The following is a 22849-nucleotide window of genomic DNA, read 5'->3' on the forward strand; positions in this document are numbered from 1 at the left end:
TCTCTAGCTGTAGGTATATATAAGTTTTTACTCAACATAGCAACCCAATCAGTAGTCGACTGTGTCGACAGAGCTATTTCCAGCTCCTTTTCTGTGCCCCCCCGTAACTTCCTCCGGGGAGGAACACTCAGCCTCAGACATGCCGACACGAAGTACCGACACCCAACACACACACTGGCCAATAAAGGGAACAGCCTGCAGGGAGGCCCAGAGAGAGAAACATAGAGGAAGTATGCCAGCTCACACCCCAGCGCCCATATATTACACCACACTAATATATGTCAGCAGCGCTGTACCAATAATAAGAAAAGCACCAAAAATTTGTGCCCCACCCCCGTTTTGCTCCCTTTTACGTGTGAGGAGCCTGGAGGTCCGGGCCAGCCTTCTCTGCAGCGGCTGTGGAGAGAAGAAAATGGCGCTGGTGAGCTGTGCGTCTAAGCCCCACCCCTTCCCGGCGCTTCAGTCCCGCCTGAATTCAAATTACTTATACTGGCGGGGGTTTGCTATACGGTGCCCGGGCACCGAATAAATAAGAATTTACTTACCGATAATTCTATTTCTCGTAGTCCGTAGTGGATGCTGGGGACTCAGTCAGGACCATGGGGATTAGCGGCTCCGCAGGAGACAGGGCACAAAAGTAAAAGCTTTAGGATCAGGTGGTGTGCACTGGCTCCTCCCCCTATGACCCTCCTCCAAGCCTCAGTTAGGATACTGTGCCCGGACGAGCGTACACAATAAGGAAGGATTTTGAATCCCGGGTAAGACTCATACCAGCCACACCAATCACACTGTACAACCTGTGATCTGAACCCAGTTAACAGCATGATAACAGCGGAGCCTCTGAAAAGATGGCTCACAACAATAATAACCCGATTTTTGTAACAATAACTATGTACAAGTATTGCAGACAATCCGCACTTGGGATGGGCGCCCAGCATCCACTACGGACTACGAGAAATAGAATTATCGGTAAGTAAATTCTTATTTTCTCTGACGTCCTAAGTGGATGCTGGGGACTCCGTCAGGACCATGGGGATTATACCAAAGCTCCCAAACGGGCGGGAGAGTGCGGATGACTCTGCAGCACCGAGTGAGAGAACTCCAGGTCCTCCTCAGCCAGGGTGTGCCCCTGACCAAGTAGCAGCTCGGCAAAGTTGTAAAGCCGAGACCCCTCGGGCAGCCGCCCAAGATGAGCCCACCTTCCTTGTGGAATGGGCATTTACATATTTTGGCTGTGGCAGGCCTGCCACAGAATGTGCAAGCTGAATTGTACTACACATCCAACTAGCAATCGTCTGCTTAGAAGCAAGAGCACCCAGTTTGTTGGGTGCATACAGGATAACAGCAAGTCAGTTTTCCTGACTCCAGCCGTCCTGGAAACCTATATTTTCAGGGCCTTGACAACATCTAGCAACTTGGAGTCCTCCAAGTCCCTAGTAGCCGCAGGTACCACAATAAGCTGGTTCAGGTGAAACGCTGACACCACCTTATGGAGAAACTGGGGACGAGTCCGCAGCTCTGCCCTGTCCGAATGGACAATCAGATATGGACTTTTGTGAAACAAAACCGCCAATTCTGACACTCGCCTGGCCGAGGCGAGGGCCAACATCATGGTCACTTTCCATGTGAAATATTTCAAATCCACAGATTTGAGCGGTTTAAACCAATGTGATTTGAGGAATCCCAGAACTACGTTGAGATCCCACAGTGCCACTGGAGGCACAAAAGGGGGTTGTATATGCAGTACTCCCTTGACAAACTTCTGGACTTCAGGAACTGAAGCCAATTCTTTCTGGAAGAAAATCGACAGGGCCGAAATTTGAACCTTAATGGACCCCAATTTGAGGCCCATAGACACTCCTGTTTGCAGGAAATGCAGGAATCGACCGAGTTGAAATTTCTTCGTGGGGCCTTCCTGGCCTCACACCACGCAACATATTTTTGCCACATGTGGTGATAATGTTGTGCGGTCACCTCCTTCCTGGCTTTGACCAGGGTAGGAATGACCTCTTCCAGAATGCCTTTTTCCCTTAGGATCCGGCGTTCAACCGCCATGCCGTCAACGCAGCCGCGGTAAGTCTTGGAACAGACATGGTACTTGCTGAAGCAAGTCCCTTCTTAGCGGCAGAGGCCATGAGTCCTCTGTGAGCATCTCTTGAAGTTCCGGGTACCAAGTCCTTCTTGGCCAATCCGGAGCCACGAGTATAGTTCTTACTCCTCTACGTCTTATAATTCTCAGTACCTTAGGTATGAGAAGCAGAGGAGGGAACACATACACCGACTGGTACACCCACGGTGTTACCAGAACGTCCACAGCTATTGCCTGAGGGTCTCTTGACCTGGCGCAATACCTGTCCAGTTTTTTGTTCAGGCGGGACGCCATCATGTCCACCTTTGGTCTTTCCCAACGGTTCACAATCATGTGGAAGACTTCCCGATGAAGTCCCCACTCTCCCGGGTGGAGGTCGTGCTGAGGAAGTCTGCTTCCCAGTTGTCCACTCCCGGAATGAACACTGCTGACAGTGCTAACACATGATTTTCCGCCCAGCGAAGAATCCTTGCAGTTTCTGCCATTGCCCTCCTGCTTCTTGTGCCGCCCAGTCTGTTTACGTGGGCGACTGCCGTGATGTTGTCCCACTGGATCAATACCGGCTGACCTTGAAGCAGAGGTCTTGCTAAGCTTAGAGCATTGTAAATTGCTCTTAGCTCCAGTATATTTATGTGGAGAGAAGTCTCCAGACTTGATCACACTCCCTGGAAATTTTTTCCTTGTGTGACTGCTCCCCAGCCGTTCAGGCTGGCATCCGTGGTCACCAGGACCCAGTCCTGAATGCCGAATCTGTGGCCCTTTAGTAGATGAGCACTCTGCAGCCACCACAGAAGAGACACCCTTGTCCTTGGAGACAGGGTTATCCGCTGATGCATCTGAATATGCGATCCGGACCATTTTTCCAGCAGATCCCACTGAAAAGTTCTTGCGTGAAATCTGCCGAATGGAATCGCTTCGTAAGAAGCCACCATTTTTCCCAGGACCCTTGTGCAATGATGCACTGACACTTTTCCTGGTTTTAGGAGGTTCCTGACTAGCTCGGATAACTCCCTGGCTTTCTCCTCCGGGAGAAACACCTTTTTCTGGACTGTGTCCAGAATCATCCCTAGGAACAGCAGACGTGTCGTCGGAAACAGCTGCGATTTTGGAATATTTAGAATCCACCCGTGCTGTCGTAGAACTACTTGAGATAGTGCTACTCCGACCTCCAACTGTTCTCTGGACCTTGCCCTTATCAGGAGATCGACCAAGTAAGGGATAATTAAGACGCCTTTTCTTTGAAGAAGAATCATCATTTCGGCCATTACCTTGGTAAAGACCCGGGGTGCCGTGGACAATCCAAACGGCAGCGTCTGAAACTGATAGTGACAGTTTTGTACCACGAACCTGAGGTACCCTTGGTGAGAAGGGCAAATTGGGACATGGAGGTAAGCATCCTTGATGTCCAGGGACACCATATAGTCCCCTTCTTCCTGGTTCGCTATCACTGCTCTGAGTGACTCCATCTTGATTTGAACCTTTGTATGTAAGTGTTCAAATATTTTAGATTTAGAATAGGTCTCACCGAGCCGTCTGGCTTCAGTACCACAATATAGTGTGGAATAATACCCCTTTCCTTGTTGTAGGAGGGGTACTTTGATTATCACCTGCTGGGAATACAGCTTGTGAATTGTTTCCAATACTGCCTCCCTGTCGGAGGGAGACGTTGGTAAAGCAGACTTCAGGAACCTGCGAGGGGGAGACGTCTCGAACTTCCAATCTGTACCCCTGGGATACTACTTGTAGGATCCAGGGGTCCACTTGCGAGTGAGCCCACTGCGCGCTGAAACTCTTGAGACGACCCCCCACCGCAGCTGAGTCCGCTTGTACGGCCCCAGCGTCATGCTGAGGACTTGGCAAAAGCGGTGGAGGGCTTCTGTTCCTGGGAATGGGCTGCCTGCTGCAGTCTTCTTCCCTTTCCTCTATCCCTGGGCAGATATGACTGGCCTTTTGCCTGCTTGCCCTTATGGGGACGAAAGGACTGAGGCTGAAAAGACGGTGTCTTTTTCTGCTGAGATGTGACTTGGGGTAAAAAAGGTGGATTTTCCAGCTGTTGCCGTGGCCACCAGGTCCGATGGACCGACCCCAAATAACTCCTCCCCTTTATACGGCAATACTTCCATGTGCCGTTTGGAATCTGCATCACCTGACCACTGTCGTGTCCATAAACATCTTCTGGCAGATATGGACATCGCACTTACTCTTGATGCCAGAGTGCAAATATCCCTCTGTGCATCTCGCATATATAGAAATGCATCCTTTAAATGCTCTATAGTCAATAAAATACTGTCCCTGTCAAGGGTATCAATATTTTCAGTCAGGGAATCCGACCAAGCCACCCCAGCGCTGCACATCCAGGCTGAGGCGATCGCTGGTCGCAGTATAACACCAGTATGTGTGTATATACTTTTTAGGATATTTTCCAGCCTCCTATCAGCTGGCTCCTTGAGGGCGGCCGTATCTGGAGACGGTAACGCCACTTGTTTTGATAAGCGTGTGAGCGCCTTATCCACCCTAAGGGGTGTTTCCCAACGCGCCCTAACTTCTGGCGGGAAAGGGTATAACGCCAATAATTTTCTATCGGGGAAAACCCACGCATCATCACACACTTCATTTAATTTATCTGATTCAGGAAAAACTACAGGTAGTTTTTTCACACCCCACATAATACCCTCTTTTGTGGTACTTGTAGTATCAGAAATATGTAACACCTCCTTCATTGCCCTTAACATGTAACGTGTGGCCCAAATGGAAAATACGTTTGTTTCTTCACCGTCGACACTGGAGTCAGTGTCCGTGTCTGTGTCGAGTGACTGAGGTAAATGGGCGTTTTAAAGCCCCTGACGGTGTTTGAGACGCCTGGACAGGTACTAATTGGTTTGCCGGCCGTCTCATGTCGTCAACCGACCTTGCAGCGTGTTGACATTATCACGTAATTCCCTAAAAAAGCCATCCATTCCGGTGTCGACTCCCTAGAGAGTGACATCACCATTACAGGCAATTGCTCCGCCTCCTCACCAACATCGTCCTCATACATGTCGACACACACGTACCGACACAGCACACACACAGGGAATGCTCTGATAGAGGACAGGACCCCACTAGCCCTTTGGGGAGACAGAGGGAGAGTTTGCCAGCACACACCAAAACGCTATAATTATACAGGGACAACCTTTATATAAGTGTTTTTCCCTTATAGCATCTTAATATATATAATCATATCGCCAAATAAGTGCCCCCCCTCTCTGTTTTAACCCTGTTTCTGCAGTGCAGTGCAGGGGAGAGCCTGGGAGCCTTCCCACCAGCATTTCTGTGAGGGAAAATGGCGCTGTGTGCTGAGGAGAATAGGCTCCGCCCCCTTTTCGGCGGGCTTCTTCTCCCGTTTTTCTGAGACCTGGCAGGGGTTAAATACATCCATATAGCCCCAGGGGCTATATGTGATGTATCTTTTAGCCAGTATAGGTATTTCATTGCTGCCCAGGGCGCCCCCCCCAGCGCCCTGCACCCTCAGTGACCGCTGGTGTGAAGTGTGCTGACAACAATGGCGCACAGCTGCAGTGCTGTGCGCTACCTCATGAAGACTGAAAAGTCTTCTGCCGCCGGTTTCTGGACCTCTTCACTCTTCGGCATCTGCAAGGGGGTCGGCGGCGCGGCTCTGGGACCGGACTCCATGGCTGGGCCTGTGTTCGATCCCTCTGGAGCTAATGGTGTCCAGTAGCCTAAGAAGCCAATCCATCCTGCACGCAGGTGAGTTCACTTCTTCTCCCCTAAGTCCCTCGTAGCAGTGAGCCTGTTGCCAGCAGGACTCACTGAAAATAAAAAACCTAACAAAACTTTTACTCTAAGCAGCTCTTTAGGAGAGCCACCTAGATTGCACCCTTCTCGGCCGGGCACAAAAATCTAACTGAGGCTTGGAGGAGGGTCATAGGGGGAGGAGCCAGTGCACACCACCTGATCCTAAAGCTTTTACTTTTGTGCCCTGTCTCCTGCGGAGCCGCTAATCCCCATGGTCCTGACGGAGTCCCCAGCATCCACTTAGGACGTCAGAGAAATAAGATTTTACTCACCAGTAAATCTATTTCTCGTAGTCCGTAGTGGATGCTGGGAACTCCGAAAGGACCATGGGGAATAGCGGCTCCGCAGGAGTCTGGGCACAACTAAAAGAAAGCTTTTAGACTACCTGGTGTGCACTGGCTCCTCCCACTATGACCCTCCTCCAAGCCTCAGTTAGGATACTGTGCCCGGAAGAGCTGACACAATAAGGAAGGATTTTGAATCCCGGGTAAGACTCATACCAGCCACACCAATCACACCGTACAACACGTGATACCATATCCAGTTAAGAGTATGAAACAAAACTGAGCCTCTCAACAGATGGCTCATAACAATAACCCGTTATTAAACAATAACTATGTACAATTATTGCAGACAATCCGCACTAGGGACGGGCGCCCAGCATCCACTACGGACTACGAGAAATAGATTTACCGGTGAGTAAAAATAAGAATTTACTTACCGATAATTCTATTTCTCGTAGTCCGTAGTGGATGCTGGGGACTCCGTAAGGACCATGGGGAATAGCGGCTCCGCAGGAGACTGGGCACATCTAAAGAAAGCTTTAGGATTATCTGGTGTGCACTGGCTCCTCCCCCTATGACCCTCCTCCAAGCCTCAGTTAGGATACTGTGCCCGGACGAGCGTACACAATAAGGAAGGATCTTGAATCCCGGGTAAGACTCATACCAGCCACACCAATCACACCGTACAACTTGTGATCTGAACCCAGTTAACAGCATGATAACAGAGGAGCCTCTAGAAAAGATGGCTCACTACAGCAATAACCCGATTTTTTGGTAACAATAACTATGTACCAGTATTGCAGACAATCCGCACTTGGGATGGGCGCCCAGCATCCACTACGGACTACGAGAAATAGAATTATCGGTAAGTAAATTCTTATTTTCTCTAACGTCCTAAGTGGATGCTGGGGACTCCGTAAGGACGATGGGGATTATACCAAAGCTCCCAAACGGGCGGGAGAGTGCGGATGACTCTGCAGCACCAAATGAGAGAACTCCAGGTCCTCCTCAGCCAGGGTATCAATTTTGTAGAATTTTACAAACGTATTTGCTCCTGACCAAGTAGCTGCTCGGCAAAGTTGTAAAGCCGAGACCCCTCGGGCAGCCGCCCAAGATGAGCCCACCTTCCTTGTGGAGTGGGCATTTACAGATTTTTGGCTGTGGCAGGCCTGCAACCGAATGTGCAAGCTGAATTGTACTACAAATCCAACGAGCAATAGTCTGCTTAGAAGCAGGAGCACCCAGCTTGTTGGGTGCATACAGGATAAACAGCGAGTCAGTTTTCCTGACTCCAGCCATCCTGGAAACATATATTTTCAGGGCCCTGACAACGTCTAGCAACTTGGAGTCCTCCAAGTCCCTAGTAGCCGCAGGCACCACAATAGGTTGGTTCAGGTGAAACGCTGAAACCACCTTAGGGAGAAACTGAGGACGAGTCCTCAATTCCGCCCTGTCCGAATGGAAAATCAGATAAGGGCTTTTACAGGATAAAGCCGCCAATTCTGACACGCGCCTGGCCCAGGCCAGGGCCAACAGCATGACCACTTTCCCTGTGAGATATTTTAACTCCACAGATTTAAGTGGTTCAAACCAATGTGACTTTTGGAACCCAAAAACTACATTGAGATCCCAAAGTGCCACTGGAGGCACAAAAGGAGGCTGTATATGCAGTACCCCTTTTACAAACGTCTGAACTTCAGGGACTGAAGCTAGTTCTTTTTGGAAGAAAATTGACAGGGCCGAAATTTGAACCTTAATGGACCCCAATTTCAGGCCCATAGACACTCCTGTTTGCAGGAAATGTAGGAATCGACCCAGTTGAATTTCCTCCATCGGGCCTTACTGGCCTCGCACCACGCAACATATTTTCGCCAAATGCGGTGATAATGTTTTGCGGTTACATCCTTCCTGGCTTTGATCAGGATAGGGATGACTTCATCCGGAATGCCTTTTTTCCTTCAGGATCCGGCGTTCAACCGCCATGCCGTCAAACGCAGCCGCGGTAAGTCTTGGAACAGACAGGGTCCTTGCTGGAGCAGGTCCCTTCTTAGAGGTAGAGGCCACGGATCCTCCGTGAGCATCTCTTGAAGTTCCGGTTACCAAGTCCTTCTTGGCCAATCCGGAGCCACGAATATAGTGCTTACTCCTCTCCATCTTATCAATCTCAGTACCTTGGGTATGAGAGGCAGAGGAGGGAACACATACACTGACTGGTACACCCACGGTGTTACCAGAGCGTCTACAGCTATTGCCTGAGGGTCCCTAGACCTGGCGCAATACCTGTCGAGTTTTTCCCAACGGTTTATAATCATGTGGAAGACTTCTGGGTGAAGTCCCCACTCTCCCGGGTGGAGGTCGTGCTGAGGAAGTCTGCTTCCCAGTTGTCCACTCCCGGAATGAATACTGCTGACAGTGCTATCACATGATTTTCCGACCAGCGAAGAATCCTTGCAGCTTCTGCCATTGCCCTCCTGCTTCTTGTGCCACCCTGTCTGTTTACGTGGGTGACTGCCGTGATGTTGTCCGACTGGATCAACACCGGCTGACCTTGAATCAGAGGTCTTGCTAAGCTTAGAGCATTGTAAATGGCCCTTAGCTTCAGGATATTTATGTGAAGTGATGTCTCCAGGCTTGACCATAAGCCCTGGATATTCCTTCCCTGTGTGACTGCTCCCCAGCCTCGCAGGCTGGCATCCGTGGCACCAGGACCCAGTCCTGAATGCCGAATCTGCGGCCCTCTAGAAGATGAGCACTCTGCAACCACCACAGGAGGGACACCCTTGTCCTTGGTGACAGGGTTATCCGCTGATGCATCTGAAGATGCGACCCGGACCATTTGTCCAGCAGGTCCCACTGGAAAGTTCTTGCGTGGAATCTGCCGAATGGGATTGCTTCGTAGGAAGCCACCATTTTACCCAGAACCCTTGTGCATTGATGCACTGAGACTTGGCTCAGTTTTAGGAGGTTCCTGACTAGCTCGGATAACTCCCTGGCTTTCTCCTCCGGGAGAAACACCTTTTTCTGGACGGTGTCCAGGATCATCCCTAGGAACAGAAGACAAGTCGTCGGAACCAGCTGCGATTTTGGAATATTGAGAATCCAATCGTGCTGCCGCAACACTACCTGAGATAGTGCTACACCGACCTCCAACTGTTCCCTGGATCTTACCCTTATCAGGGAATCGTCCAAGTAAAGGATAACTAAAATTCCCTTCCTTCGAAGGAATATCATCATTTCGGCCATTACCTTGGTAAAGACCCGGGGTGCCGTGGACCATCCATACGGCAGCGTCTGAACTGATAGTGACAGTTCTGTACCATAAACCTGAGGTACCCTTGATGAGAAGGGTAAATTTTGACATGAAGGTAAGCATCCTTGATGTCCCGAGACATCATGTAGTCCCCTTCTTCCAGGTTCGCAATCACTGCTCTGAGTGACTCAATCTTGAATTTGAACCTCTGTATGTAAGTGTTCAAAGATTTTAGATTTAGAATCGGTCTCACCGAGCCGTCCGGCTTCGGTACCACAACAGTGTGGAATAATACCCCGTTCCCTGTTGCAGGAGGGGTACCTTGATTATCACCTGCTGGGAATACAGCTTGTGAATGGCTTCCAAAACTGTCTCCCTGTCAGAAGGAGACATCGGTAAAGCCGACTTTAGGAAACGGCGAGGGGGAGACGTCTCGAATTCTAATTTGTACCCCTGAGATATCACCTGAAGGATCCAGGGGTCTACTTGCGAGTGAGCCCACTGCGCGCTGAAATTCATTGAGACGGGCCCCCCACCGTGCCTGATTCTGCTTGTAAAGCCCCAGCGTCATACTGAGGGCTTGGCAGAGGCGGGAGAGGGTTTCTGTTCCTGGGAACTGGCTGATTTCTGCAGCCTTTTTCCTCTCCCTCTGTCACGGGGCAGAAATGAGGAACCTTTTGCCCGCTTGTCCACGAAAAGACTGCGCCTGATAATACGGCGTCTTCTCATGTTGAGAGGCGACCTGGGGTACAAACGTGGATTTCCCAGCTGTTGCCGTGGCCACCAGGTCTGAAAGACCGACCCCAAATAACTCCTCCCTTTAATAAGGCAATACAGGTTGAGTCTCCCTTATCCAAAATGCTTTGGACCAGAGGTACTTTGGATATGGGATTTTTCCGTATTTTGGAATAATTGCATACCATAATGAGATATCATGGTGATGGGACCTAAATCTAAGCACAGAATGCATTTATGTTACATATACACCTTATACACACAGCCTGAAGGTAATTATAGCCAATATTTTTTATAACTTTGTGCATTAAACAAAGTGTGTCTACATTCACACAATTCATTTATGTTTCATATACACCTTATACACACAGCCTGAGGGTCATTTAATACAATATTTGTAATAACTTTGTGCATTAAACAAAGTTTGTGTACATTGAGACATCAAAAAACAAAGGTTTCACTATCTCACTCTCACTCAAAAAAGTCCGTATTTCGGAATATTCCGTATTTCGGAATATATGGATATGGGATACTCAACCTGTACTACCAAATGCCGTTTGGAATACGCCTCACCTGACCACCGACGTGTCCATAACCCTCTACTGGTAGAAATGGACAACGCACTTAGACTTGATGCCAGTCGGCAAATATTCCGCTGTGCATCACGCATATATAGAAATGCATCTTTTAAATGCTCTATAGGCAAAAATATACTGTCCCTATCTAGGGTATCAATATTTTCAGTCAGGGAATCCGACCACGCCAACCCAGCACTGCACATCCAGGCTGAGGCGATTGCTGGTCGCAGTATAACACCAGTATGTGTGTAATACATTTTAGGATACCCTCCTGCTTTCTATCAGCAGGATCCTTAAGGGCGGCCATCTCAGGAGAGGGTAGAGCCCTTACAAGCGTGTGAGCGCTTTATCCACCCTAGGAGGTGTTTCACAACGCACCCTAACCTCTGGCGGGAAAGGATATAATGCCAATAACATTTTAGAAATTATCAGTTGTTATCGGGGGAAAACCACGCATCATCACACACCTCATTTAATTTCTCAGATTCAGGAAAACTACAGGTAGTTTTTCCTCACCGAACATAATACCCCTTTTTTTTTGGTGGTACTCGTATTATCAGAAATGTGTAAAACATTTTTCATTGCCTCAATCATGTAACGTGTGGCCCTACTGGAAGTCACATTTGTCTCTTCACCGTCGACACTGGAGTCAGTATCCGTGTCGGCGTCTATATCTGCCATCTGAGGTAACGGGCGCTTTAGAGCCCCTGACGGCCTATGAGACGTCTGGACAGGCACAAGCTGAGTAGCCGGCTGTCTCATGTCAACCACTGTCTTTTATACAGAGCTGACACTGTCACGTAATTCCTTCCAACAGTTCATCCACTCAGGTGTCGACCCCCTAGGGGGTGACATCACTATTACAGGCAATCTGCTCCGTCTCCACATCATTTTTCTCCTCATACATGTCGACACAAACGTACCGACATACAGCACACACACAGGGAATGCTCTGATAGAGGACAGGACCCCACTAGCCCTTTGGGGAGACAGAGGGAGAGTTTGCCAGCACACACCAGAGCGCTATATATATATATACAGGGATAACCTTATATAAGTGTTTTTCCCCTTATAGCTGCTGTATTGTTTATACTGCGCCTAATTAGTGCCCCCCCTCTCTTTTTTAACCCTTTCTGTAGTGTAGTGACTGCAGGGGAGAGACAGGGAGCTTTCCCTCCAACGGAGCTGTGAGGGAAAATGGCGCCAGTGTGCTGAGGAGATAGGCTCCGCCCCCTTATCGGCGGCCTTATCTCCCGTTTTTTTTATGTATTTTGGCAGGGGTTAAATGCATCCATATAGCCCAGGAGCTATATGTGATGCATTTTTTTGCCATCCAAGGTGTTTTTTATTGCGTCTCAGGGCGCCCCCCCCAGCGCCCTGCACCCTCAGTGACCGGAGTGTGAAGTGTGCTGAGAGCAATGGCGCACAGCTGCAGTGTGTGCGCTACCTTGTTGAAGACAGGACGTCTTCTGCCGCCGATTTTCCGGACCTCTTCTGCCTTCTGGCTCTGTAAGGGGGCCGGCGGCGCGGCTCTGGGACCCATCCAGGCTGGGCCTGTGATCGTCCCTCTGGAGCTAATGTCCAGTAGCCTAAGAAGCCCAATCCACTCTGCACGCAGGTGAGTTCGCTTCTTCTCCCCTTAGTCCCTCGATGCAGTGAGCCTGTTGCCAGCAGGTCTCACTGAAAATAAAAAACCTAAATTAAAACTTTCACTAAGAAGCTCAGGAGAGCCCCTAGTGTGCACCCTTCTCGTTCGGGCACAAAGATCTAACTGAGGCTTGGAGGAGGGTCATAGGGGGAGGAGCCAGTGCACACCAGATAATCCTAAAGCTTTCTTTAGATGTGCCCAGTCTCCTGCGGAGCCGCTATTCCCCATGGTCCTTACGGAGTCCCCAGCATCCACTTAGGACGTTAGAGAAATCTTATTTTCTCTAACGTCCTAGTGGATGCTGGGAACTCCGAAAGGACCATGGGGATTATACCAAAGCTCCCAAACGGGCGGGAGAGTGCGGATGACTCTGCAGCACCGAATGAGAGAACTCAAGGTCCTCCTCAGCCAGGGTATCAAATTTGTAGAATTTTGCAAACGTGTTTGCCCCTGACCAAGTAGCAGCTCGGCAAAGTTGTAAAGCCGAGACCCCTCGGGCAGCCGCCCAAGATGAGCCCACCTTCCTTGTAGAATGGGCTTTAACTGATTTAGGACGCGGCAGTCCAACCGCAGAATGCGCCAGCTGAATTGTGCTACAAATCCAACGAGCAATAGTCTGCTTAGAAGCAGGAGCACCCAGTTTGTTGGGTGCATACAGGATAAATAGCGAGTCAGTTTTCCTGACTACAGCCGTCCTGGAAACATAAATTTTCAAGGCCCTGACTACGTCCAGCAACTTGGAATCCTCCACGTTACTAGTAGCTGCAGGCACTACAATAGGTTGGTTCAACTGAAAAGCTGATACCACCTTAGGGAGAAACTGGGGACGAGTCCTTAATTCTGCCCTATCCATATGGAAAATCAGATAAGGGCTTTTGCATGACAAAGCCGCCAATTCTGAAACACGCCTGGCCGAAGCCAAGGCCAACAACATGACCACTTTCCACGTGAGATATTTAAGATCCACGGTTTTTAGTGGTTCAAACCAATGTGATTTTAGGAAATTTAACACCACGTTGAGATCCCAGGGTGCCACTGGAGGCACAAAAGGGGGCTGAATATGCAGCACTCCTTTTACAAATGTCTGAACTTCAGGTAGTGAAGCTAGTTCTTTTTGGAAGAAAATCGACAGAGCCAATATCTGCACCTTAATGGAGCCTAATTTAAGGCCCATAGACACTCCTGCCTGTAGGAAGTGAAGAAGTCGACCCAGCTGAAATTCCTCTGTTGGGGCCTTATTGGCCTCACACCAAGCAACATATTTCCGCCATATGCGGTGATAATGTTTTACAGTTACATCTTTCCTGGCTTTAATCAGCGTAGGAATGACAGCCTCCGGAATGCCTTTCTCCTTTAGGATCCGGTGTTCAACCGCCATGCCGTCAAACGCAGCCGCGGTAAGTCTTGGAACAGACAGGGCCCCTGCTGCAGCAGGTCCTGTCTGAGCGGCAGAGGCCATGGGTCCTCTGAGATCATCTCTTGAAGTTCCGGGTACCACGCTCTTCTTGGCCAATCCGGAACCACGAGTATTGTCCTTACTCCTCGTTTTCTTATTATTCTCAGTACCTTTGGTATGAGAGGCAGAGGAGGGAACACATAAACCGACTGGTACACCCACGGTGTCACTAGAGCGTCCACCGCTATCGCCTGAGGGTCCCTTGACCTGGCGCAATATCTCTCTAGTTTTTTGTTTAGGCGGGACGCCATCATGTCCACCTGTGGCCGTTCCCAACGATTTACAATCAGTGTGAAGACTTCTGGATGAAGTCCCCACTCTCCCGGGTGGAGATCGTGTCTGCTGAGGAAGTCTGCATCCCAGTTGTCCACTCCCGGAATGAACACTGCTGACAGTGCTAACACGTGATTTTCCGCCCATCGGAGAATCCTTGTGGCTTCTGCCATCGCCGTCCTGCTTCTTGTGCCGCCCTGTCGGTTTACATGGGCGACTGCCGTGATGTTGTCTGATTGGATCAGTACCGGCTGGTTTTGAAGCAGGGATTTTGCCTGACAGTTCTAGAATATTTATGTGTAGGGAAGTCTCCTGACTCGACCATAGTCCTTGGAAGTTTCTTCCCTGTGTGACTGCCCCCCAGCCTCGAAGGCTGGCGTCCGTGGTCACCAGGACCCAGTCCTGTATGCCGAATATGCGGCCCTCTAGAAGATGAGCACTCTGCAGCCACCACAGTAGAGACGGGTTCACTACGGGTGGCCGGCGGTCGGGCTCCCGGCGACCAGCATCCCGGCGCCGGGAGCCCGACCGCCGGCTTACCGACAGCTTGGCGAGCGCAAATGAGCCCCTTGCGGGCTCGCTGCGCTCGCCACGCTACGGGCACGGTGGCGCGCTACGCGCGCCACACTATTTTATTCTCCCTCTATGGGGGTCGTGGACCCCCACAAGGGAAAATAAGTGTCGGTAAGCCGGCGGTCGGGCTCCCGGCGCCGGTATACTGAGCGCCGGGAGCCCGACCGCCGGCAAACAGAAGACCACCCGTAGAGACACCCTGGTTCTTGGAGACAGGGTTATTAGCCAATGCATCTGAAGATGCGATCCGGACCATTGGTCCAACAGGTCCCACAGAAAGATTCTGGCATGGAACCTGCCGAAAGGAATTGCTTCGTAAGAAGCCACCATCTTTCCCAGGACTCGCGTGCAGTGATGCACCGACACCTGTTTTGGTTTCAGGAGGTTTCTGACTACAGACGACAGCTCCATGGCTTTTTCCTCTGGGAGAAACACTTTTTTCTGGACTGTGTCCAAAATCATTCCCAGGAACAGTAGACGTGTCGTCGGAACCAGCTGTGACTTTGGAATATTTAGAATCCAACCGTGCTGGTGTAGCACCTCCTGAGATAGTGCTACTCCTACCAACAACTGCTCCTTGGATCTCGCCTTTATTAGGAGATCGTCCAAGTATGGGATAATTAAAACTCCCTTTTTTGGAAGGAGTATCATCATTTCCGCCATTACCTTGGTAAACACCCTCGGTGCCGTGGACAGACCAAACGGCAGCGTCTGGAATTGGTAATGGCAATTCTGTACCACAAATCTGAGGTACTCCTGGTGAGGATGGTAAATGGGGACATGCAGGTAAGCATCCTTGATGTCCAGGGATACCATGTAATCCACCTCGTCTAGACTTGCAATAACCGCCCTGAGCGATTCCATCTTGAACTTGAATTTTTTTATGTATGTGTTCAAGGATTTCAAATTTAAAATGGGTCTCACCGAACCGTCCGGTTTCGGTACCACAAACAGTGTGGAATAGTAACCCAGTCCTTGTTGAAGTAGGGGCACCTTGACTATCACGCGCTGGGAATACAGCTTGTGAATTGCCTCTAGCACGGCCTCCCTGTCCGAGGGAGTTGCTGGCAAGGCTGATTTGAGGAAACGGCGGGGGGGGGGGGAGACGCCTCGAATTCCAGCTTGTACCCCTGAGATACTACTTGAAAGATCCAGGGATCCACCTGTGAGCGAGCCCACTGATCGCTGAAATTTTTTGAGGCGGCCCCCCACCGTACCTGGCTCCGCCTGTGAAGCCCCACCGTCATGCGGCGGACTTGGAAGAAGCGGGGGAGGACTTTTGCTCCTGGGAACTAGCTGTTTGTTGCAGCCTTTTTCCCCTACCTCTGCCTCTGGACAGAAAAGACCCGCCTTTTCCTCGCCTGTTTTTCTGGGTCCGAAAGGACTGTACCTGATAAAACGGCGCTTTTTTAGGCTGTGAGGGAACATGGGGTAAAAATGCTGACTTCCCAGCTGTCGCTGTGGAAACGAGGTCCGAGAGACCATCCCCGAATAACTCCTCACCCTTATAAGGCAAAACTTCCATGTGCCTTTTGGAATCTGCATCCCCTGTCCACTGCCGGGTCCATAAGCCTCTCCTAGCAGAAATGGACAATGCACTTATTTTAGATGCCAGCCGGCAGATCTCCCTCTGTGCATCTCTCATGTATAAGACTGAGTCTTTTACATGCTCTATGGTTAGCAGAATAGTGTCCCTGTCTAGGGTGTCAATATTTTCTGACAGGGAATCTGACCACGCAGCGGCAGCACTGCACATCCATGCTGACGCAATAGCTGGTCTAAGTATAATGCCTGTGTGTGTATATATAGACTTAAGGATCGCCTCCAGTTTTCTATCCGCAGGCTCCTTCGGGGCGGCCGTATCCGGAGACGGAAGTGCCACCTTTTTAGACAAACGTGTGAGCGCTTTATCCACCCTAGGAGGTGTTTCCCAACGTGCCCTATCCTCTGGCGGGAAAGGGAACGCCATTAGTAATTTCAGGGAAAGCCCACGCTTCTTCACACACTTCATTTAATTCTTCAGATGGGGGAAAAACTACGGGTAGTTTTTTCTCCCCAAACATAATACCCTTTTTTGTGGTACCTGGGTTTAAATCTGAAATGTGTACCACCTCTTTCATTGCCTCAATCATGCAGCGAATGGCCTTAGTGGACATTAGATTAGACTCATCGTCGTCGACACTGGTATCAGTATCCGTGTCGACATCTGGGTCTGCCATCTGAGGTAGCGGGCGTTTTAGAGCCCCTGATGGCCTTTGAGACACCTGGGCAGGCACAAGCTGAGAAGCCGGCTGTCCCGCATTTGGCATGTCGTCAAATTTTTTGTGTAAGGAGTCGACACTTGCACGTAATTCCTTCCATAAAACCATCCACTCAGGTGTCTGCCCCGCAGGGGGTGACATCACTTCTACAGGCATCTGCTCCGCCTCCACATAATTTTCCTCCTCAAACATGTCGACACAGCCGTACCGACACACCGCACACACACCGGGAATGCTCTAAACAGAGGACAGGACCCCACAGAAGCCCTTTGGGGAGACAGAGAGAGAGTATGCCAGCACACACCAGAGCGCTATATACTGCAGGGACTAACTGAATTATGTCCCCTATAGCTGCTATAATATTTACTGCGCCTAAATTTAGTGCCCCCCCTCTCTTTTTTACCCTTTTTCTGTAGTGTAGACTGCAGGGGAGAGCCAGGGAGCTTCCTTCCAGCGGAACTGTGAGGGAAAAATGGCGCCAGTGTGCTGAGGGGGATAGCTCCGCCCCTTTTTCACGGACTATTCTCCCGCTTTTTTAAGGATTCTGGCAGGGGTAATTATCACATATATAGCCTCTGGGGCTATATATTGTGATTGTTTTGCCAGCCAAGGTGTTTTTATTGCTGCTCAGGGCGCCCCCCCCCAGCGCCCTGCACCCTCAGTGACCGGAGTGTGAAGTGTGTATGAGAAGCAATGGCGCACAGCTGCAGTGCTGTGCGCTACCTTGGAGAAGACAGAAGTCTTCATGCCGCCGATTTTCCGGACTTCTTCTTGCTTCTGGCTCTGTAAGGGGGATGGCGGCGCGGCTCCGGGACCGAACACCAAGGCCAGTTCCATGCGGTCGGTCCCTCTGGAGCTAATGGTGTCCAGTAGCCTAAGAAGCCCAAGCTAGCTGCAAGCAGGTAGGTTCGCTTCTTCTCCCCTTAGTCCCTCGTTGCAGTGAGCCTGTTGCCAGCAGGTCTCACTGTAAAATAAAAAACCTAAAATATACTTTCTTCTAAGAGCTCAGGAGAGCCCCTAGTGTGCATCCAGCTCGGCCGGGCACAAAAATCTAACTGAGGCTTGGAGGAGGGTCATAGTGGGTGGAGCCAGTGCACACCAGGTAGTCTAAAAGCTTTCTTTTAGTTGTGCCCAGACTCATGCGGAGCCGCTATTCCCCATGGTCCTTTCGGAGTTCCCAGCATCCACTAGGACGTTAGAGAAAATGTCTTTTACCAGTCTAAAACACTTCAGTAACTGCTGCCCAGGGCCCCCCCCCCCACGCGCCCTGCACCCTGTGAGTGCCGTTAGTGGTATGTGTGGGAGCATGGAGCGCAGCGCTACCGCTGCGCTGTACCTCCGTTACTGAAGTCTTCTGCCATCTGAAGTCTTCGGTTCTTCTAATACTCACCCAGCTTCTGTCTTCTGGCTTCTGTGAGGGGGGTGACGGCGCGGCTCCGGGAACAAGCAGCTAAGCGAACCAAGTGATCGAACCCTCTGGAGCTAATGGTGTTCAGTAGCCTAAGAAGCAGAGCCCTTAACTAAGCAGAAGTAGGTCTGACTTCTCTCCCCTCAGTCCCTCGAAGCAGGGAGCCTGTAGCCAGCAGGTCTCCCTAAAAAAAATAAAAACCTAACAAAAGTCTTTTTCCAGAGAAACTCAGTAGAGCTTCCCTAGTGTGTATCCAGTCACTCCTGGGCACAATGTCTAACTGAGGTCTGGAGGAGGGGCATAGAGGGAGGAGCCAGTTCACACCCAGTCAAAGTCTTTTTAGTGTGCCAAAGCTCCTGCGGATCCCGTCTATACCCCATGGTCCTTTTGGAGTCCCCAGCATCCTCTAGGACATAAGAGAAACAAAAAATATACAAGAGCTTTATATATTCCTGTAAAATCGGGATGTAGTTAATATCCCAGCGTTCAGAATCCAGACGACGGAATCCTGACAGCCTCGCCAGGGCTCTTCCCACTCGTGGGTGTCCATGACACCCATAGAGTGGAAATAGAAACTGTGGTGAGCGCAGCGAGCCCACAAGGGGACTTGTAGCGCTCGTCCCGCTGCTGGCATTCTGGCAGGCGGGATGCCGCTGTCGGGATACTGACAGCCGGAATCCCATCCACCGGGATTTCATATACAACCCCTGTAATCAGTACCCTAGGACTATGTGTAATGATAAATTCAGTATTTTGTTTTGATTTGTGTATACTGTAAATGGAGAAATGAATCCCCTGCACATTGGGCCTGATTCAGATGCGGACAGAGGTGCTGTGCATATGCAGTATGGGTCTGCAACGTCAGTCGCACTACGGCTGCAGACTGTCAGTGACTGACAATATGCTGCCTTTCCTGGCCTCTTTGTTGGATCTGCGGCAGCTGGCTAGCACGACCTCATGGGTCACGCAGCTGGCCGATGGTGTAGCAGATGATCTGATGCTGCATCCTAGGATGCAGCTCAGATCACTAATGCAAGCAGGAGGTGTCTAGGTATATCAAACCCCTCCTGCTGCATTAACGTATTAGCACCTCCATAGTACCTCCAACCACATCTGATACAGATCCATTGTTATAGATGGCAAGGCTTCTTCCACTAAGTCCAGCTAAATAAGACGTGACATGAAGATTTTAGAGGACATGGTTAACAAACAGAGACACCAGAGTCAAATAAAAGCAGGTCACCTTAGCAGGATCACAAGGACGCTGGTTGATGAAGTAAAATTGTCTGTCTGTCGCACTTCTTCCCACACCATGGTCAGATCGGGATATATATCCTGCAATGCTGAAATGAAGATCACTGCGGTTCAGACAAGCTGAGTTACCAATATGCATTAACGGTCTGGTACTCTCATTGCTGGCTGTGTGATGGGGACACAAATTTATATATATGTGCACAACGCATGCTGCTTTCTCACACCTAAGTAACACAGGTTTTCCTTCACTTACTGTACATGGCTTCCTACTTTGTCTTCAGAGATCACAACTTTCCTGCTAGTAAAGGGTGGCACAATAAAAACAGAGCCATGTGACTCTAGGCTACAATACAACTAAGAGATAAAGAACATTTTAACTAATGATAGTTTTCAAGAATACTCAACTAAATTGCATCTATATTTCTGCCAAAAAGAGGGGAAAACGTGTTGTCAGGACATCTCACATAGACAAATGCAGCTATGCATTATTGCCCGTAAGCGTATATACCCCTCTCTGGAAGTATATATCTGAACCTAATACAGGGTACAAGCAGGTACTCAATGATGATAAATAGTAGCAAGCAAGGAGCGAACGTAGAGCTGGCCATATGTCCAGATGCATACAACCATGCATACAAGCAAATATTATGCCTTTTTCCTGTGCAAGGATCTTTTGAGTAATATATGCTCAAATTACCTCCAACTCTGCATCAGGCCTATAATGTCGACAAATCTAGGTGTCCCTCAGTAATAAAAGTTATTTATTAAATTTTCCTGAAGCACTTAATTTGGTTCTGTCTAGTGATCCAAGATTCAGCTTTGTATTAAGAAAGGCTTGCAGATGTCTTCTGCCAGTGCTTGCACCCACTATCCTACAATAAAAGTATCTTTTGTCGCTTTCTCTTCACAACCAATTCCACATGTTCATTTATACAATGGGATACAGAAACAAAAACTCCAGTTACTTTCAGTAGCTCAATTGTGGATGATTAGTTACAAGCAATCGTTTATGAAGCAACTAAAGCTTGACATACATGCTACAATTATCTGGCCGGTATCAGTGGATCACCCATATAATTGTACAGGGTATGCAGGCGACCAATTAAAAATTAGTTGAAAGTCAGCCGTATTGGGCAGTGTAAAGGCCCGTACACACTGGTCGATATATCGGTCGTTCTCTTGAACGGCCGATATATCGCGGGTACGTCGGCCAGTGTGTACGGCCAATACGTAGTTCACAGATGTATCGCGTCGGCCGCGCAGCACAGCCGACGGCCAATATATCTACCGATATATTGGCGCGTCGCTGTGTGTGTACGGGGCGGTCGTACACATGCTGCGGCGGCCGGCGGTGATTGACAGCTGAACTGGGAGGGCGCCACGCCCGCCCACTTCATGACGTCAGTCCCTGACGGATCGGGCAGTGTGTATACCTTAAGAGCTGCCACAGCCAACCAATGTACATTTCCACTGTTCTATCACAGGGGAGGAACGGGAAAACGTGGGGCGTAGTGCAGATATCGGGTGCAATACACCATGAGAAATCTTAGAGTGTAAGGTCACAATAACTGAAGGGTGTCAGGCAGATAAAATGTCCGAGAGTCTAACAGACATTTTATCTGCACATGTATGCCGAACTTTTGGCAGATTCAATACAAAGTGAAGTGCACATATTGGACATTTACAGGAATGCCGACATGGCAAATTTTCCCCTTGCACTGCTATGCAGTGCTATTTTAAGAGAGGAGGGGGCCCCTGAGGTAACCAAATGAGAAATGGTATTCTTAGAGGCTGGCCAATCTCGCTTAGGGGCTTCAATAAGAATCAACAAAGAATTTGTACAGTAGACCGGGCCCACACGGGTAAGGTAAATATTCTAAGTGTGGACAATTCCAAGAGCACTAGAAACGAGGCATCCGCAGAAGTAGTATCCTGCGGGAAGACTGGAAGAACAATGTCATGATTGAGATGAAACACAAAGACAACCTTAGGCCTGGGGCAGGGGTATGTGTGTTGCTGGAGGCTATTCAGTTTATCCCGTTAAGCCTGCGAAAATCAACAGGCAAAGTCAGGGTGTGTTTCTCACTGACCCTGTGTATTTTTGGGAAAAATTTTTTTTCAGGCAACCAAATTGGATAGCCCCAAAAAAATGATCGGAGAAACATAGGGACAAAAATTGTGAAAATAAGAATTTACTTACCGATAATTCTATTTCTCGGAGTCCGTAGTGGATGCTGGGGTTCCTGAAAGGACCATGGGGAATAGCGGCTCCGCAGGAGACAGGGCACAAAAAGTAAAGCTTTACGATCAGGTGGTGTGTACTGGCTCCTCCCCCTATGACCCTCCTCCAAGCCTCAGTTAGGTACTGTGCCCGGACGAGCGTACACAATAAGGAAGGATTTTGAATCCCGGGTAAGACTCATACCAGCCACACCAATCACACTGTACAACCTGTGATCTGAACCCAGTTAACAGTATTATAACAGCGGAGCCTCTGAAAAGATGTCTCACAACAATAATAACCCGATTTTTGTAACTATGTACAAGTATTGCAGACAATCCGCACTTGGGATGGGCGCCCAGCATCCACTACGGACTCCGAGAAATAGAATTATCGGTAAGTAAATTCTTATTTTCTCTATCGTCCTAGTGGATGCTGGGGTTCCTGAAAGGACCATGGGGATAATACCAAAGCTCCCAAACGGGCGGGAGAGTGCGGATGACTCTGCAGCACCGAATGAGAGAACTCCAGGTCCTCCTTAGCCAGGGTATCAAATTTGTAGGATTTTACAAACGTGTTTGCCCCTGACTAAATAACCGCTCGGCAAAGTTGTAAAGCCGAGACCCCTCGGGCAGCCGCCCAAGATGAGCCCACCTTCCTTGTGGAATGGGCATTTACATATTTTGGCTGTGGCAGGCCTGCCACAGAATGTGCAAGCTGAATTGTATTACACATCCAACTAGCAATAGTCTGCTTAGAAGCAAGAGCACCCAGTTTGTTGGGTGCATACAGGATAACAGCAAGTCAGTTTTCCTGACTCCAGCCGTCCTGGAACATATTTTCAGGGCCCTGACAACATCTAGCAACTTGGAGTCCTCCAAGTCCCTAGTAGGTGCAAGGCACCACAATAAGCTGGTTCAGGTGAAACACTGACACCACCTTAGGGAGAGAACTGGGGACGAGTCCGCAGCTCTGCCCTGTCCGAATGGACAAACAGAAATGGGCTTTTTTGAGAAAAAACCAC

At 49.5% G+C, this 22849-nt stretch overlaps 1 protein-coding gene across 2 annotated transcripts in view; it reads right to left on the bottom strand.

The window, feature by feature from the left end:
* Positions 1 to 22849, bottom strand: part of PMS2 (PMS1 homolog 2, mismatch repair system component) — a 292359-nt gene that overhangs the window by 131137 nt on the left and 138373 nt on the right. For both annotated transcript variants that reach the window (XM_063934476.1, XM_063934475.1), the window contains one exon: positions 19594 to 19693. In XM_063934476.1, coding sequence (XP_063790546.1) covers positions 19594 to 19693 — 100 coding nt within the window. The remainder of the gene's footprint in view (positions 1 to 19593; positions 19694 to 22849) is intronic.

Source organism: Pseudophryne corroboree, chromosome 7 (assembly GCF_028390025.1).
Source record: "Pseudophryne corroboree isolate aPseCor3 chromosome 7, aPseCor3.hap2, whole genome shotgun sequence".
In the NCBI taxonomy this organism is placed as follows: domain Eukaryota; kingdom Metazoa; phylum Chordata; class Amphibia; order Anura; family Myobatrachidae; genus Pseudophryne; species Pseudophryne corroboree.